The sequence below is a fragment of the Geotrypetes seraphini genome, chromosome 9 (genome assembly GCF_902459505.1).
Source record: "Geotrypetes seraphini chromosome 9, aGeoSer1.1, whole genome shotgun sequence".
NCBI classification, from domain to species: Eukaryota; Metazoa; Chordata; class Amphibia; order Gymnophiona; family Dermophiidae; genus Geotrypetes; species Geotrypetes seraphini.
The window spans coordinates 83028396-83048308 of record NC_047092.1 but is presented as its reverse complement, the minus strand read 5'-3'; the positions used below and the strand labels follow the sequence as shown (position 1 = coordinate 83048308).

Sequence of the window (19913 nt, the reverse complement as noted above, 5' to 3'; positions counted from 1 at the left end):
ATGACATCACCATAATCCTCCCATTCGACCCATCAGAGACCACCACCACAACAAAGCTAGAAACAACCTTAGACACAGTAGAAAAATGGATGATGGATCACAAACTAAAACTAAATTCTGAAAAAACAAAATTCCTTTTGCTCGAAAAAGCCCAAACTCCTACCATCACTGAACTGAAAATCAAAAATACCAAATACCCAATACAACCCGAACTAAAACTCCTAGGAGTTACGATAGACAGATGTTGCACAATGCAGCCCCAGACCAATGGGGCAGACAATGCAGGCAGACCTCCAGGCTGTGAATGCATGGTTGAGGAGATGGTGCCAGGAGGAGGGCTTCCACTTTGTGAGGAACTGGACGTCCTTCTGGGGAAAGAGCAAGCTCTACCGGCGAGACGGCCTGCACCTAAGCACAGCGGGAACTAGACTACTGGCAGCAAATGTGAGGAAGGAGATCGAGAGGGCTTTAAACTGAGGAGAGGGGGAAAGCCGACAGCTGATCTGATGTTGACGCTTCGGACAACAGTATCCAGAACAGATGCTGAACGGGCTGACTGCAAGGAGGAAGTAGAGAGACCGGTGAATCTTATGATCAGACAGCGAGGGAAACACCAGGAAAAGGGAGCTTGCTGGGAAGAGACTAAGGGGCATAGAGACACAGGGGGACTGGGTGGCACGAGGGCGAAAACTGAGGGCAATATAGGGGTGCCACAAGGCGAGGGGGATCAAACAGAGCCTCAAGGGATGATAGCCCAGGAGGAGACCGGTAGGGCTAGAAAACCCAGAGGAGAAGCTGGGGAGAGGAGTGGCGGAAATGTGGGGAAACCGAAAGCTGCGAGAGTAAAGGCTAAGGGCAAAGCAGAAGCACAGGAAACAGGAGAACTGCCCGAAATTCAAGGGGAGGCGGCCCAGGTAAATACGGAGGTGGAAGAAAAACGACGGGACCTGCGGTGCTTATACGCCAATGCAAGAAGCCTCATGGCCAAGATGGGTGAACTAGAGGTCGTAGCCAAGGGGGAGGAACTGGATATAATTGGAATTACAGAAACATGGTGGACAGAGGAGAATCAATGGGATGTGGCGCTGCCAGGGTACAAGCTCTACAGGAGGGACAGGACCCACAAGAAGGGGGGAGGCATAGCACTATATATAAAGGACTCTATCTACTCGGTCGGGATGGATATGGCAAAGAAGGCAGAGGGGCTGGAATCGCTATGGGTCAAATTGCCGGGAAACAAGGGTACAGGCATAAAACTGGGGTTGTACTATCGCCCACCTGGTACGCCGGAGGAAATCGGACACGACTTGGAAGCTGAACTGAGACAAGAATGCAGGACTGGAAGTGTAACAGTGATGGGGGACTTCAACTACCCGGGGATTGACTGGAGTACGGGTCACTCCAACTGCACTAAGGAAACAGGATTTGTAGAAGCTGTGAGGGACTGCTTCATGGAGCAACTAGTCAAGGAACCGACGCGAGGGAGTGCTACTCTTGATCTCATCTTAAACGGATTAGGGGGGCCTGCAAGAGGGGTAGAAGTGGGAGGACCACTAGGCAACAGTGACCACAACGCGATCTGATTCACATTAGAAAGGGGGACACCCACAGTAAAGAGGACCGCAACAACTGCGCTCAACTTCAGGAAAGGGAACTATGCTGCTATGAGGGAAATGGTGGGGAGGAAGCTCAAAAACGTCCTTAAGATGGAGACTGTAGGAAGCGCCTGGACCCTATTCAGGGACACCCTGCAGGAAGCACAAAAAATGTACGTCCCAAGTTTCAGGAAAGGCGGCAAGAACAAGCGGTCAAAGGACCCGGTTTGGATCTCAACAGAAGTAAAGAGGGCAATAAACGACAAGAAAGTGTCCTTCCGGAGATGGAAAAAGGACCCAACGGAGGAAAATCACCAGGCGCACAGGAAATGCCAAAAGGAATGCCACTGAGAGGTTAGAAAAGCAAAAGGGAAATATGAAGAAGGGCTGGCCAGGGAGGCGAAAAACTTCAAGGCATTCTTCAGTTACGTAAAGGGGAAGCGACCAGCGAGAGAGGAGGTGGGGCCGTTGGACGATGGGGATAGGAAGGGAGTGATCAAGGAGGATAAAGAGGTAGCTGAGAGGTTGAACACGTTCTTCTCGTCGGTTTTCACGAGAGAAGACACATCTAATATACCGGACTCAGAGGAGCTCATGAGTGGGGAACAGGCTGAAAAATTAGAACACATAGAGGTAAGTAAGGAGGATGTCCTCAAGCAGATAGACAGGTTAAAATGCGGCAAATCGCCGGGCCCGGACGGGATCCATCCAAGGGTTCTGAAAGAACTAAGACAAGAAATAGCGGGCACAATCCAGCATGTTTGCAACCTATCCTTGAAAACTGGAGAGGTACCGGAGGACTGGAAATTGGCGAATGTCACACCTATCTTCAAGAAGGGATCGAGGGGAGACCCCGGAAACTACAGGCCGGTGAGCCTGACTTCAATTATAGGGAAGATGGTGGAAGCTATGATCAAGGATGGTATTTGCGAGCATATCGAGAGATATGGCCTACTGAGAACAAGCCAGCATGGATTCTGTAAGGGAAGGTCATGCTTAACGAACCTTCTGTACTTCTTTGAGGGAATAAGCAGTCGGGTGGACAATGGGGAACCTATAGACATCATTTACCTTGATTTTCAAAAGGCTTTCGACAAGGTGCCACATGAAAGGCTGCTTAGGAAACTGTGGAACCACGGGGTGGGAGGGGATGTGCACAGATGGATCGAGCACTGGTTGTCGGGTAGACTGCAGAGGGTCGGAGTAAAGGGACAATACTCTGACTGGCGGGGAGTCACAAGCGGTGTGCCACAGGGATCGGTGCTGGGGCCGTTACTCTTCAACATATTTATCAATGACCTGGAAAAAGAGGCAAAGTGCGAGGTTATAAAATTTGCAGACGATACCAAACTGTGCGGCAGAGTTAGGTCTAGGGAGGAGTGTGAGGACCTGCAAAGGGACCTGGACAAGCTGGAAGACTGGGCAAACAAATGGCAAATGCGCTTTAACGTGGAAAAATGCAAGGTCATGCATATAGGTAAAAAGAACCCGTTGTTCAAATACAAATTGGGGGGGGGCATTATTGGGAGACAGCAGTCTTGAGAGAGACTTGGGTGTACTGGTAGATGCATCACTGAAGCCATCTGCTCAGTGCGCAGCAGCCTCGAAAAAAGCCAACAGGATGCTGGGCATCATAAAGAGGGGCATAACAACCAGGACGCGGGAAGTCATCATGCCATTGTATAGAGCTATGGTGCGTCCACATCTGGAATACTGCGTTCAATATTGGTCGCCGTACCTCAAGAAGGACATGGCAGTGCTTGAGAGAGTCCAAAAGAGAGCAACGAAACTGGTAAGAGGGCTGGAACACTGCCCATACGCCGAGAGGTTGGATAGGCTGGGGCTCTTCTCTCTGGAAAAAAGGAGGCTCAGGGGAGATATGATAGAGACCTTCAAGATCATGAGGGGCATAGAGAGGGTGGATAGGGACAGATTCTTCAGACTGAAGGGGACAACAAGTACGAGGGGGCATTCGGAGAAACTGAAGGGAGATAGGTTCAAAACAAATGCAAGGAAGTTTTTTTTCACCCAAAGGGTCGTGGACACTTGGAATGCGCTACCGGAGGAAGTGATCAGGCAGAGTACGGTACAGGGATTCAAACAGGGATTGGACGGATTCCTGAGGGATAAAGGGATCGTGGGATACTGAGAGAGGTGCTGGGATGTAACACAGGTATAGAAAGCTAACCAGGTAATAAGTATAGAAACCCAACCAGGTAGTGCATGTGCAAGACCGGAGGGTTAGGACTTCGATGGGAAGATAAAACTCAATGGGAAACCAAGGTGGCAAGGGGGCCCCTTCTGGTGTCTCAGACAGGCCGTGACCTGTTCGGGCCGCCGCGGGAGCGGACTGCTGGGCAAGATGGACCTGTGGTCTGACCCAGCGGAGGCACTGCTTATGTTCTTATGTTCTTATGTTCTTAGATCAACAAAACAACCCAGAAAGCTTTTCTAACCATGAGAAATCTCCGTAAAATCAGAAAATTCTTTGACCAAGCACAATTTAGACTAATCGTCCAATCCCTAGTCTTAGGTCTGCTGGATTATTGCAACTCCCTATATCTTCCTTGTCCAGCCACTATGATAAAACAACTCCAGACCATACAAAACACCGCCCTCAGATTGATCTACTCACTCAAAAAATATGATCACATAACAACTGCCTTCTTAGACTCTCACTGGCTATCCATACAAGCACGAATCCAATTCAAATTCTACTGCCTGATATTCAAAGCATTACACGGCTCTTCCCCCTCCTATCTAAATAACCGCTTAAACCAAATCTCCACCTCAAGACACAGAAGAACCTCGAACCCTTTCGCCTTCCCCCCACTCAAAGGCACACAACGCAAGAAAATGTTTGACAACCTTCTAGCAACACAAGCAGCAAAAATCAACCATTCCATCTCCAATCTTATGACAATATCAAACAACTTCAAAACATTCAGAAAAGAAATCAAAACCCTGCTTTTCAAAAAATTCATCCAAATATCTTAACCCCTCCTCTTTTACCTCCAGAAGATTCACCTACCTTCAGATAACCTTCCCCCAAATTACCCACCTTAACACCTTCCAATTAAACAAATACCATAAATAGATTGTAACCTACCCTCTCTAACTGAATTCCATATGTATTTTTCATACAGTTCTTTACTGTCAGTTTAATTTCCATCCTATAAATTCACATAGAATTTTTCTTTTTTAAACCATCTTTATTTTCTCTTCTTTATTAATTTCCAGGTACTTTAGTTAGATTGTGAGCCTTCGGGACAGTAAGGGAATTTTTTAAGTACCTTCTTACTTCTCATTTATAATCTTAATGTATATTTTCTTCAAACCGCTTAGAACCTAACGGATGTAGCGGTATATAAGAAATAAATTACATTACATTACATTACAGTGTTGTTAGGGGACTTCAATATGCCTGATGCAGATTGAAACAAACTTTCCGCTACGACCAGCGCCAACAGAAGGCTATTAGCCTCCATTAAGGGAGCACGAGTCAAACAGATGGTATTGGAACAGGCGATACTGGACCTGGTACTCACCAACAGAGAAAGTGTCACAGAGGTGTTGGTAGGCGATACGTTGGCCTCCAGTGACCATAACATGGTATGGTTCAATCACAGGAAAAATTTAACTAGATCAAACACATCAACAAAGGTCCTCAACTTTAAGGGCACTAACTTCAAAAGCATGGGAGATTTCGTCCATCAGGCGCTGCATAATCATGTCGAAACAGATAATGTAGAGGTAATGTGGTCAACTCTGAAATCTACCCTACATGAAGCAACCAACCGCTATATAAAAACAGTAAGTAAACGGCGGAGAAACAATAAACCCCAGTGGTTCTCTGCGGAGATCTCGGACCTCGTAAAAAAGAAGAAAAGAGCATTTGTTTCCTGCAAATAATCAGGAAATCGAGAAACTAAGGAAGGCTATCTGGCCAAGTCTAAAGCTGTCAAAACAGCGGTCAGAGAGGCCAAACTCTGAATGGAAGAGAATCTAGCAAAGAACATTAAGAAGGGGGATAAATCCTTCTTCAGGTATATTAGTGACAGAAAAAGAAACACAGATGGGATAGTACGCCTTAGGAAACCAGACGAGAATTATGTAGAATTGGATTCCGATAAAGCCGAACTACTAAATGAATACTTCTGCTCAATCTTTACCTGCAAGGTGCCAGGATCCGGTCCGCAGTTGCAGACAAGGGAAAGCTCGAAGACCCGTTTCGAAATTTTGAGTTTACACCCAGCAGCGTCTACTGTAAACTATCAAGACTCAAAATGAACAAAGCCATGGGACCAGACAATCTACACCCCAGGGAGCTTAGAGAGTTGAGTGATGTCCTGGAGGAACCGTTATCCGCGCTCTTCAATCTTTCCCTAAGTACAGGAAGAGTCCTGTTGGACTGGAAAACAGCTAACGTCATTCCACTCCACAAAAAGGGATGCAGGACGGAGGCTGCAAATTATAGACTGGTGAGTCTCACATCGATAGTGACAAACTTATGGAAACACTAATCAAACACAAATTAGACACGATCCTGAATGAGGAGAATCTGCAGGATCCCCATCAACATGGATTTACAAAGGAAAGGTCCTGCCAATCCAATCTAATCAGCTTCTTTGACTGGGTAATAAGAAAGCTGGATATGGGGGAGTCCCTGGACGTCGTGTACTTGGACTTCAGTAAAGCTTTTGATAGCGTCCCACACTGCAGGTTATTAAGCAAGATGAGTTAGATGGGATTAGGTGAAACATTAACTGTATGGGTTAAAGACTGGCTTAGAGGTAGGCTCCAGAGGGGGGGGTGAACAGTACCCTCTCCGAAACGTCAGAGGTGATCAATGGAGTACCGCAGGGCTCGGTCTTGGGCCCGATCCTATTTAACATCTTCGTAAGGGACCTGGCTCAGGGGCTTCGAGATAAAATTACATTATTTGCCAATGACACCAAACTATGCAACATAGTGGACAAAAGCACAGTGTCCGACAGTATGACGCAGGACCTACTCATACTGGAACATTGGTCCAAGACTTGGCAACTAAGCTTCAATGCCAAAAAGTGTAAGGTCATGCACTTTGGCAGCAGAAATCCATGCACATCTTACACCTAAATGGTGAGACCTTATCAAGGGCTACAGCAGAACAAGATGTGGGGGTAATCATTAGTGAAGACATGAAGACTGCAAATCAAGTGGAGAAAGCTTCATCCAAGGCTAGACAAATGATGGGTTGCATCCGCAGAAGTTTCGTTAGCCGGAAGCCCGAAATCATAATGCCATTGTACAGATCCATGGTGAGACCTCATCTGGAATACTGTGTACAATTCTGGAGGCTACACTACCAAAAAGATGTGCTGAGAGTTGAGTCGGTTCAGCGAATGGCCACCAGGATGGTCTCAGGACTCAAGGATCTCCCATGTGAGGAACGGCTGGGAAAGTTGCAGCTATACTCACTCGAGGAGCACAGAGAGAGGGGGGATATGATTGAGACGTTCAAATATGTCACTGGCCGTATCGAGGTGGAAGAAGATATCTTTTTTCTTAAAGGACCAACGGTAACAAGAGGGCATCCGCTGAAAATCAAGGGTGGGAAACATCATGGCGACACCAGGAAGTATTTCTTCACCGAAAGGGTGGTTGATCATTGGAATGATCTTCCACTGCAGGTAATCGAGGCCAGCAGCGTGCAAGATTTTAAGAAAAAATGGGATAAGCATGTGGGATCTCTTCATGGAGGGAATTAGGGGGGTGGGTCATTAGAGTGGGCAGAATTGATGGGCCGTGGCCCTTTTCTGCCGTCATTTTCTATGTTTCTATGTTTCTAGTATCTCTAATGTTCTAGTGGGTGCTCACCTGGGAAATAGCGATCATCAAACGGTTTGGTTTGATATAAGGGCTAAAGTGGAGCGCGGCCGCATGATACTTAAAGTCCTAGATTTCAAACATACGGACTTTAATGCAATAGGAGAGTACCTGAAGAAAGAGCTGTTAGGATGGGAGGACATAAGAGATGTGGAAATACAGTGGCCTAACCTGAAACGAGCGATAAAAATGGCTACAGACCTTTATGTGAAGAAAATCAATAAAAACAAGAGAAAAAGGAAGCCGATATGGTTCTCCAACCTAGTGGCTGAGAAAATAAAGGTGAAAGAGTTGGCGTTCGTGAAATATAAAAACCCCCAAGAAGAGGAGTACAGAAAGGAATACAGGGTGAAACTAAAAGAAGCCAAGAGAGAGATACGTCTGGCGAAAGCACAGGTGGAAGAACAAATGGCTAAAAATGTAAAAAAAGAGATACAAAAATTTTTTCAGATATATTAGTGAAAGAAGGAAAATGAAAAATGGAATTGCTAAACTAAAAGATGCTGGGAACCGATATGTGGAGAGTGATGAGGAAAAAGCAAATACTTCTGTTCTGTGTGCACAGAAGAAAATCCTGGAGAAGGACCGAGATTGTCTGGCAAAGTTACACGAGAAAATGGAGTAGATTCTGCGCCGTTCACAGAGGAGAGTGTTTATGAGCAACTTGAAAAACTGAAGGTGGACAAAGCAATGGGAGCCAGACGGGATCCATCCCAGGAGACTATGGGAGCTCAGAGAGGTTCTGGCGAGTCCTATTAAAGACTTGTTCAACAAATCTCTGGAGACGGGAGTGGTTACTGGGTTTTGCAGGAGAGCGGATGAGGTCCCTATTCACAAAAGTGGTCACCGGGATGAAGCAGGAAACTACAGGCCGGTGAGCCTCATTTCAGTTGTTGGAAAAATAATGGAAGTATTGCTGAAAGAAAGGATAGTATACTTCCTTGAATCTAATGGGTTACAGCAGGATCCGAGGCAACATGGCTTTACAAAAGGTAAATCGTGCCAAACGAACCTGATTGAATTTTTTGATTAGGTGACCAGAGAGCTGGATCGAGGACATATGCTAGATGTAATTTACTTAGATTTCAGCAAAGCCTTTGATACAGTTCCTCATAGGAGGCTATTGAACAAACTTGAACGGATGAAGTTAGGATCCACAGTGGTGAACTGGGTTAGAAACTGGCTGTCAGACAGACGCCAGAGGGTGGTGGTTAATGGAAGTCACTCGGAGGAAGGAAAGGTGAGTAGTGAAATCCCTCAGCATTCGGTGCTGGGGCCGATCCTGTTCAATATGTTTGTGAGTGACATTGCTAAAGGGTTAGAAGGAAAAGTGTGCCTTTTTGCAGATGATACCAAGATTTGTAACAGAGTAGACACCGAAGAGGGAATGGAAAATATGAAAAAGGATTTGCAAAAGTTAGAGGAATGGTCTAATGCCTGGCAACTAAAATTCAATGCAAAGAAATGCAGAGTAATGCATTTGGGGATTAATAATCGGAAGGAACCGTATATGCTGGGAGGTGAGAAGCTGATATGCACGGACGGGGAGAGGGACCTTGGGGTGATAGTGTCCGAAGATCTAAAGGCGAAAAAACAGTGTGACAAGGCAGTTGCTGCTGCCAGAAGGATACTGGGCTGTATAAATAGAGGCGTAGCCAGTAGAAGGAAGAAGGTGTTGATGCCCCTGTACAGGTCATTGGTAAGGCCCCACTTGGAGTATTGTGTTCAATTTTGGAGACCATATCTGGCGAAGGACGTAAGAAGACTTGAAGCGGTCCAGAGGAGGGTGACAAAAATTATAGGAGGCTTGTGCCAGAAGACGTATGAGGAGAGACTGGAAGCCCTGAATATGTATACCTTAGAGGAAAGGAGGGACAGGGGAGATATGATTCAGACGTTCAAATACTTGAAGGGTATTAACGTAGAACAAAATCTTTTCCAGTGAAAGGAAAATGGTAAAACCAGAGGACATAAATTGAGGTTGAGGGGTGGTAGATTCAAAGGCAATGTTATGAAATTCTACTTTACGGAGAGGGTGATGGATGCCTGGAATGCGCTCCCGAGAGAAGTGGTGGAGAGTAAAACTGTGACTGAGTTCAAAGAAGCGTGGCATGAACACAGAGGATTTAGAATCAGAAAATAATATTAAATATTGAACTAAGGCCAGTACTGGGCAGACTTGCATGGTCGGTGTCTGTGTATGGCCGTTTGGTGGGGGATGGACTGGGGAGGGCTTCAGTGGCTGGGAGGGTGTAGATGGCCTGGAGTAGGTTTTAATGGAGATTTCGGCAGTTGGAACCCAAGCACAGTACCGGGTAGAGCTTTGGATTCTTGCCCAGAAATAGCAAAGAAAAAAAAATTTAAATTGAATCAGGTTGGGCAGACTGGATGGACCATTCGGGTCTTTATCTGCTGTTATCTACTATGTTATGTTACGTACACAATGCTGTATATCAAAACATAGAAGAGAGAGTCCCTGCTCAAAAGAGCTTACAATCTAGTCAAGACAGACAAACTGGTCAAGAAGTTGCATCATCTATACACAGTGCCTATGGCAGAAACAACACAGCCAAGTCAAAACACACCATTTCCTCTCTTCCGGCTTTGGACAGTTGGCAAACTATGGGGTTCTTTTACTAAGCTGCGGTAAAAGTGGCCTTAGCATGCCCTTATACAGGTCTTTCCAGCATGCTAAAACTATTTTTACTGCAGCCATAAAAATGCCTTTTTCTGTTTTGTTTTTGAATTCATGACCAATCACTAATGTTGCTATTAACATGTGTCTTAATAAATTATTGTATCTGGCCGTATATGAAACAATGTTGTTTAGTCACAAGGATCAAGTATCAATAACCAATAACCCAGGTGATAACGTCTTTTTTCACCCTTCTTTCCCTGTGCACAAAAGAGAGCTTTTCCACAGATTTATTTATTTGCCCTCAGAGGTGCCACCAGAAGATCACCATATCATATCTTCTGGCTTTACGCACCAGATCGTCATAGGTACAAAAATATTTAGTGTGTGTCTCTATTTTTTTTTTTTGTTTTTTAGTTTTTAACCTTAAAACTATAAATATTTTAAAGAACTTTTTCAAGAAATTTTTCAACATTAGAAATACTTAGCTGGCTGGTGGTAAATGATGGTAAGGGATTAATGAGCCAACATGTTTCACCCTTAGAGGGGGTTTCCTCAGGGCTACTATCCCTTTTCCTGCTAGTTACTCACGACATGACCACCCAGTAAAAGTGCGTAAAGCCAGAAGATATGATATGGTGATCTTCTGGTGGCACCTCTGAGGGCAAATAAATAAATCTGTGGAAAAGCTCTCTTTTGTGCACAGGGAAAGAAGGGTGAAAAAAGACGTTATCACCTGGGTTATTGGCTATTAACATGTGGTCATGTTTTTAAATTACCATGTAAGCACTTACTGTCACCCATTTCTAGGCAGTAAGGGTTCCTACAATATATGTGCACTATCTAATTAATACAGAGTAAAGAAGATGCATTAACTGGTTAGCACAGGAACAAATACTCTAAACCCCAGACATGTCCCTCAATAAAAATAGAAAAAATGTATCACATTGTTAGATTCCAACATCCCAACAATTCTGTGTCTTTCTAATACACTGCACTTCAATCGCAATACACACACACCTTCATATCTGCTGTGGCAAACCCTCATATCATCCCAATGCCCGGCATCAATGCCTAGTGACTCTTTCTACCTTCTTAATACCCTATACTAATCTCTGATACTCCACATCACCTTATTAATATTATGCAACGCATTTGGTTGCCATTTCTTTTATTCCATCAAACAATTGAAGTTTGGGGTAAATTATATATACAACATAAAACAATCAAACAAAACGCAATGCAAAATACAAATTGTAAAAAGCTAATTGAAAAGAAGCATTCGAAAGAAAAGCTTTAACTCTTTCAAACTGACAATCTGTTTCAATCTCAATATTCACAGGAAGGGAGTTCCAGAATCTCAGTTTACCAAATGAAAAGTCCTGATCATGAATGCAAATGAGAAGAGCATTTTTCATTACAGGGATAAGGACTACTGTTCTATCATCTTCAAAACATAGGCCCTCTTTTACTAAGCCACAGTAGAGGTTTCTAATGCGGCCCAGGGTGCTAAATGCTCCAACACTGCTATGACACTCATAGGAATTCTATGAGTGACAGTTCAGCGTTGGGGCATTTAGTGCTCCAGGTCCCAGTAGAAACCTCTATCGCAGCATAGTAAAAGGGGGAGGGAGGGATAGTTTTCTAATTTACCAGTACACATTTTGAGAAATAGTCATGCTTTGTGCTTTTTATGCTTTCTGTATAATTTAGCAGACATTATTTTGTGCTCATTTATTTCCTTTGACTTGATATTACAGATAGCTTAGATGCCAATGCTTTGTGCTACACCCTATTTTACACTCCTAATGCTCTTTAGGCTCCATTTATTAAACTGCACAAAAAGTAGTTTTAATGCACCTTTACACATTTTTCCCACATGCTAAGGCTACCATAAGATTTTCTATATTTTTGTCCTAATAGCCATGTACTAATGTTGCTTGGCCATTTTTTAAAAAATTACTGTATGAGCAGTTAAGGAAAAAAACAAAAGGAATTGACCCCCAAAATATCCACAAAGAAGAAAATCCAGAGAAAACCAAAAAAACTCTGTGGAGTGACGATGTTCCTTGCGAACTAGGTCCTTTAAGGCTTTTATGTGGATGATTTATTTTTATATGGATGAAATTATTTTATGTGGATAATTTCAGTTTACCTATGGAACTTTGACACTTTCAAATAAAGTCCATTTAGGAACATCGTCACTCCACAGTTTTTTTTGTTTTTTTCTGAGCAGTTAGGGGAAAATTCATTAAGCAGCATTAGGGCATAATGCATCTTTAATGTGTGTTAAGGGAATTAGCATACACTGAATTCTAAAGCCCATTTATACTTATGGGCTTTTAGGGCCATATTCAATAAATGGCACCTAAGTGCACCTCTATTATAGGTGCCGCTCTGTGCAGCTGTCAACCAACCACATTAGGCATCCTTTATAGCAGTGTTTCTCAACTTCTTCAAGCTAAGTACCCCCTAAGTCTAACAAATATCAACCAAGTACCCCCACCCAAGCTCCACCCCAGACCCACCCAGGCTCCACCTCAGACCTGCCCAAACTCCATCCCAGACCCCACCCCCCATAATAATAGTACTAATTGTAATATTTATACACACAAAATATAATTTTATTAATACATAATGGTAAGCACAAAATTTTTTAAAAACCACAAAGCACACTGTACGTAGAGAAAATCTTAATTATCATTTATATTCAGAGTTTTTTTCAAAGAGGTCAAGGCAGATGACTTTAAAATATACAATGTCACTTCAGTAATAACTTTAGAACAGTAGACAAATATAGTGCAACATATAGACAGCAGATATAAATTCTCAAAACTGACACATTTCCGATCACTAAATTGAAAATAAAATCATTTTTCCTTCCTCTCCTACCCCCTCTACTGCCACCTTTAACGGAGCAGGAGGGATGCTCAACCCCTCCTGCTCCAATGACTCCAGCGATGACTCTGAGGCCTTAGGTCCGCCCCAGCGCATCATGCGATGCACGAGGTGGGGCCTAAGTCCCTGATTGGCTCAGGCTCCTACCTTGGGTACCTGAGCCAATCAGGGACTTCCTTAGGGCTGAGCCTAAGGAAGTCCCTGATTGGTCAAAGCAATAGGCCTCAGAGTCGTCGCTGGAGTCATGGGAGCAGGAGGGGTTGAGCATCCTTCCTGCTCCATTACAGGTATGGGGAGGGGAGGTAGAAACGGGGTTTGGCATGGGTAGGGGGTGTTGGGGGGGTGGCAGGAGGGAGTTGGTATCCTTCCCGGCGGCATGACTTTAGATTTTGAAACAGGGAGGGAGGTGGGTCGGGCCTGGCCAGACCAGACCAGGGGGGTAACATGGCAGGAGGGAGTTGGCAACCCTCCTGCCTTTTATGGGGCATCGGCACGTGGGGAGGGCATCAGTGTGTGTGTGGGGGGGGCATCACGACTTTAAAAAAAAAAAATTATTTTTTAAAACTTTTTTGTCAGGCAGGGAGCCCGTGGTTTTAACTCGCTTTAATCCCAGCATCCCGCTTTAATCCCATGGGCTCCCTTCGGGAAGGGCAGGAGAGATTCGGGGCGAGAGTGGGAGAGTTAGGGCAGGCAGATTTGGGGCACAGCTTCAGGGCAGAAGAGAGCAGGCTGCGGTGCCCGATCTCTCTTCCCTGCTCCCGGACTCTCTTGCTCTCTGCTGCCGTTCTCCGCAGTGCAGGCCCGCTTTAAAACTATGGGCTTGCACTGCAGGGAATGGCAGTAGAGAGCAGGAGAGTCCGGGAGCAGGCAAGAGAGATCTGGGCTAGGCTAAGCCCTGACAGCAGTGACAGGAGACTGCTTCTCCTGTCACTACTGTCAGGGTGTGCGCATGAGCGGGGATCGCTCTGGTCGTGGGTAGGGGGCATGTAGGGGCGTGCTAACGATCGTCTCCATTTGCATGCAGGCCTTTACTGAATCAGTCGGCTGGCATGCAAAAGGAAACGGATCGTGCACGGTTTGGAGGTTTAGTGAATCCTTCCCTAAGTGCGTACATGCAATACAAAATACAAGCCCTCAATCCATCACCTAACCATGCTTACTTTGTGGTAAGTGCCTTGGATTAGGCACCTACCTCAAAATGGAAGGCATCTAACATCCAGTTAAGTTCAATTTACATCAATTACAAGGTGCTAATTGTCAATTATCGATGCCAATTAAGTCTAACAAACAATTCAGGGCTCGCTAGATTCACAAAGGGTACGGATCAGATCCGATCTGTGAGAGATCTGATGAGTGTCTGGGGAGCTGATTCACGAATTGCCCTCATGCAAATGAGGGCGATCGGAATCAAGCCCCCATCCGACTGCCAGGATCACTCTCTAGCGATCCCAACGCATGTGCAGACCATCTGTATATGGTCGGCGCATGTGCTGGCCCTCTGAGCCCAACAGAGAAGTTTTGGTTTGTTTTTTTAACATGGTTTTAAACTTTTTTGCGAGCCCGTGGTTTTAAACCGCTTTAAACCCACAGGTTAAAACCACAGACTTACACTGCGGGAAGGGCAGGAAGATTCGGGGCGAGTTGGGGCAGTAGGCAGGAGAGATTCGGGGCGAGTTGGGGCAGCTGCCAGGAGAGATTTGGGGTAAGAGCAGGACGGCGAGTCGGGGCGGCAGGAGATTCAGGGCAGGCAGGAGAAAGCAGGAGTTTCGGGGCTGAGAGCAGAGAAGCAGGGCAGAGAGCAGGGCGGCAGAAGGCAGGGCAGTCAGAAAGGACCTCAGCGACTGGTCCTCAGCCATCGATTATTTTTGGATCGGCCAGCCCAGTTGGTGTTGCTTTTTTATTCTAGTGAATAGCTTCCTGCCTGCATCTGAATACCGTTCCCCCTCATTTGCATGCGTGAATCAAAGGATGATCGGGACAGAGGTTAGTGAATCGGGTTGGAAGGAAATAGGGTCATAAAGGGGTCGCTAAGTGGTCGGAAGTTGATCAATGGGCTTAGTGAATCTAGTCCTAAGAGTGCTTATATCAGCCAGCTACACCTAACTTTAGAGAGACTATATAGAATCTGGAGTTAGTGGTTAACATGTGCTAATTCCCTTAATACACATTAAGATGTGTTAAACTCTAATGCTGTTTGATGAATTCCCCCATTACTGCCACCAATTTTGTAAGCAATACGTGCTCACACAGTATTTCTGTACCGATCAGTTAGCACATGGAAAGGTAGATAAACTAACAGGTTAACAATGAATGCCCACTCTCAGCCGATGACACACTTCCTTAAAAAAATTTGAAATATTTTGTAGCGCACAGCCAGTGGCGTACCTAGCATATGTGACACCCAGGTCCCATCATTTTTTGACTCCCTCCCCCCCTTCTGTATGAAAAACATGATTTTTAGTAACAATCCAAGAGTGTACCTAGGAAAAGGCAGCATCTTACATACTGCAGTGAGCAGTACAACATCAATACACCCATTATAAAACTAAACAAGCCAGACTAGAACAGATCAATCCTGCATAGTCAATCCTAACAGAAAACCATGCGTTTCGAACACACCGAACACAGAAAACACCTTCACCTAGAATGGAATATGTAATCACAAACTAACCCCTTTCCCTTTTACAAAACTGTAGTGTGGTTTTTAGCCATGGTGGTACCAGCTCTGATGCTCATAGAATTCTGAGCATCAGAGCTGCTACCACCATGGCTGGCACTAAAAAATGCTCTACAGTTTTGTAAAAAAGGAGATAAAATAGAAATACGTAGACAAAGGTTAAATTGAACTACCAAGAAGCTTGACTCTGCATACAATGCCGCACCACAGAAACAGTGACACGTCTCCTAAAGCAAAAAATAAATAAATACTTTTGTCTTCTCTGGTTTCTGCTTTCCTCATCTTCTTGTTACTCTCTTCCTTCCATCCACTGTCTGCCCTCTCTCTGCCCCTATATGGCATCTTCTCTCCTTCTATGCCCCTTCCAGAAACTGTATGCCTCCCCCTTCCATCTCTCCCTTCACCCACATTGGTCTGGCATCCCTCTTCCACACCTCTCCTCTGCAATCCCTTTCCCTTTTTTCCCTCATTTTCCTTTTCAATTTATTTTCTGCATGTTTAGATTACGTTCTTACTACCCTGTCATCAATTTCTGTTTTCACTGTCTACCTACAGCTTGCCACCTCTTTCCCTCACCCCCTCCAGTATTTCACTAACTCAATCCTTTTTCCCCCACCCCATCATGTACCCTCCTTTTATTTATCCCGTCTTTCCATCATGTGCCTTCTTTCTCTACCCCTTCCATCCAGTACCTTCTCCTCTCGCTGTCCACTTCCATCCAGCATCTGCTCCCCTCTTTCTCCTCCCCATTTTCTTCCTGCATCTGCTCCCTTATCTCTCCCATCTGCACTTCCATCCAGCATAGGCTCCCCCTCTACCCTCCCCACTACCATCCAATGTCTGCCCTTTCTCTCTCTATCTACCCCTTCAATCAGCATCTACTCCTACTCTCTCTCCCTCTTCCCCCACTTCCATCAGCATCTGCCCCCTTTCTTTCTCTCCAATCCAATTCCATCCAGTATCCTTCCCCCTTATGTCTCACTACCCTTTCCCTGCACACCAATTCCATCAGCAGCACCCTTCCATACCACCCTGCCCCTTTTCTCTCCCTCCACCACTCTTCCATTCCAGCAGCCTGCTCTATTCTCTCCCTTCATGCAGCAAGGACCCACAATGACTGTAGCTGCCGGTCCACCCCACTCTGATGTACTTGCTCTGGAGCAGAGTCAGCAGCCGTGCTGAGGTGCAGGAAGGTCCTGCGATGACTACATCTGCTGGCTCTGCTCCGGAAGAAGTAAGTTATGTCAGAGGGAGTGGACCCGGCAGACATTCATTGCGGGACCTTACCACAACTCACTGTGTCTGCTAGTTCACCCCCTCCGACATAACTTCTTTCGGAGCAGAGCCAGCAGATGTAGTCAGCGCGGAACCTTCTTGCACCTCAGCACGGCTGCTGACTCTGCTCCAGAGCAAGTATGTCGGAGGGGTTGCACTGGCAGCCGCGCTGAGGCACAGGTTCTGTTGCACAATAGGGTGGGAGGTCCCGGACCTGGACCAAGCCGGCTGTGCGCCTTCCTAGGGCGTGCACCCGGGGGGGGGGGGTTCCGCCCCTCCCCCGGTCCCCCCTTTGGTACGCCACTGCACACAGTACATTTCAGCATGTCCCATGGTACTCCAATTTTAGTGTGTTAGGCACACATTAGCAACTAACAAAGCTTAGTAAAAGGGCCTCTTTGTTAGATGTATAACCTAATCTTGTCACTCGTACAGCTTCTTGCATCATGTTTTATCAGGTACTTTTCTCCCAGAATGTCTTTGGGGGGGAAAATTTCTAAGTACACCAGTCTCCTCTTTCCTAATGCACTTCTTTGTTTTTCTATATATTTCAGAGCAAGCCAAGCCAACTGCTTTCTAGCAATTCTAAGACAGACTTGAATAAGATACACTGTATATCAGAGAACTATTGGTATAACTCTCTTATTCTGGTACAACTATCTTATTCTGTTTACTGTGTCTTACTTCAAGGTATGTAACATACCAAACACAAAGAAAGGATATATAATAGACTCAGTATTTTTTAATGCCTTTTTTTGCTAAAAGAAAAAAAAATCATATTTTAAGTTTTATCAACCTCAAATCTTCACTATTATCTGCCTTCTTTCTCATCTGCTACTCTTTAACCTACCTAGTCTCACCCTATCACAAGCTTTTATTCTTTCATGTCATCCCCACTTGTTTTCTTATTGTCCCTTCCTCATCCCATTTCATTTAAAGTTTCATATCTGATCTCTCCTTGCCTCCCCATCCCTATCTTTCTTTTCCTTGTTCACCATGTAACCACTGGTCTATACTTGCACTTCTGTGTGTCTTCTCTCTTGTCTCTTTTTTCCTCCCTTATTTGTCTCTCCTTCTACCTGTAGTCCCTCTCTCTCCCCATCACCTGTCTTCCTGCACCTCCCTCCCCTGTCTTTGCTCCTCCTTTGAATCTCTTCTTTCCACTTGACTCTGCTGCTCTCTGCCCTTGTACCTATAACATTAGCGTCTTAACCTCTTCCTGCCCCTACCCTATTTCTTATTCCATTTCATCCTTCTCTACCTCACCCTGTGTTCCTAAACCTTTTCCCCTCCAGCACACACACAACTCCATCTTGTTCACCCCACCCAGATTTTCACCCCTTAGGGTGACCAACTATCAGCCATGAATTTAAAGGAGATTTAGTCATGACAAATTTTAAGTGGCATGGTCTCTCTCCAGCAAATGTTCATGGAAAGCATAATATTAAACAAAACAATTAATTTACATTGTATATAATATACGGGTCACAATATAGAATACAAATGTACAAATATGCATATTCTTAGTCCGGACTCCTAACCTATATGTATTTATCCGCTGATGCTGCAGAACTTAGCTGGGAAGATCCCCCTCCCAAAAAAGAAAAAATAACTCATTACTGGTAGCTCTCAAATAAAGGAGGTTCCCAGGAAATAAGGGAGAGTTGGTCACCTTATCCGCCCTCCCTCCAGTCCCCTTATCCCTACATTTTCCATACCCACGTTTTTTCCTCCTACATCTCACCTGTAGGACACCTGCTTCCTTAAGGTCAGGTTTCGCAGCTTTTCTTCCAGTGTCTCTTCTTTCTCTCTCTGACTGGTTCCCGGTTCTTGTAGCGCAATAGCTAAAGCTGGATCCTCCCCGCCGGCTGCTCCCAGCAGCATTTCGGCACCGCTGCCGCCCCTGGCTGCTTCCTTGGGCAGTGGATTCATTGTCGGTGATTCGGAAGCCGGCACAGATCGCCGAACCTGCAAATGGCAGTATCGCTTACCGCAGCATCCATCGACGTTTGCCCTGGCCGCCGAGCATTATGGGAAACTCTCTGCCATCTGCTGTCGCCGCCACCCCTCCCCCTTTCCCGCCCACCTCCAAGGAACTGTTCCTTCTTAAATGCCTTCACTAACAAGTAGGTCTAGGATCGCTTTCCCTGCTGCTCTAGAGAGAAATTGGGAGAGGAACAGCATATGCAGAAAAAGCGGTGTCAACCGCTATTCTGTTGTTTCCCAGAGGTTTCACGGCACGCAGGCACTGATTTACTAATTTATATTTTTCCCATAAAACAAACTGTTTCTGGGATAGCTGAAAACAAGTAGTCCAGAACAGACTGTATTGAATCCATAACCAACCAGGCATTTCCTCTTCTACTCTCACTCAGTTTTCTTCCATCAGCTATTTCTTCCCACCTCTTGACCACCATTTTTTAAGATCAACTCCTTTTCCAACATATTGTTTTCATAAAGCTAGAAAGCATTAACCTCAGTACTAATTAAGAGGAGCCTTGTTCAATTAAAACACGATAAGTTATTTTGTATTTGAAACATGGATAAGCAACCACCATTTGTTAGTGGTTTGGGGTTTTTTCAGATTTTTTTCATTCTGGATCAAATGTTTACAAGTCCACACTTTTATTCATGATAATAATAATAATAATAACTTTATTTTTCTATACCGCCATAGTCAGGCGACTTCTAGGCGGTTTACATTGTAAGAAGGCTGGACATTCAACAAATAACAAAAGGTCTTAATACAATACAATAAGTCTACTTACAATACCGAACAATGGTGTGCACTATCCTACATATTCTATACAGGTTGCTCAAAGTTGGGTTCCTAAAATTTGGTGCAGATCTCAGGTGTGCACATAAAATAAGGGTGTTAACAACCCATTACTGGCATCATCACAACTTTGAGATTATACACGCATCTGCCTATGCAGTATATAGGGGCTCATAATCGAAACAGGAA

General features: G+C 45.0%; 1 protein-coding gene across 1 annotated transcript in view; it reads right to left on the bottom strand.

The window, feature by feature from the left end:
• DGKI (diacylglycerol kinase iota) overlaps nt 1–18880 on the bottom strand; it is a 1086779-nt gene extending 1067899 nt beyond the window's left edge. Inside the window, exon 1 of the mRNA XM_033957757.1 lies at nt 18693–18880. Within this exon, the coding sequence (XP_033813648.1) occupies nt 18693–18880 (188 nt within the window). The remainder of the gene's footprint in view (nt 1–18692) is intronic.
• Nucleotides 18881–19913: the final 1033 nt, after the last annotated feature.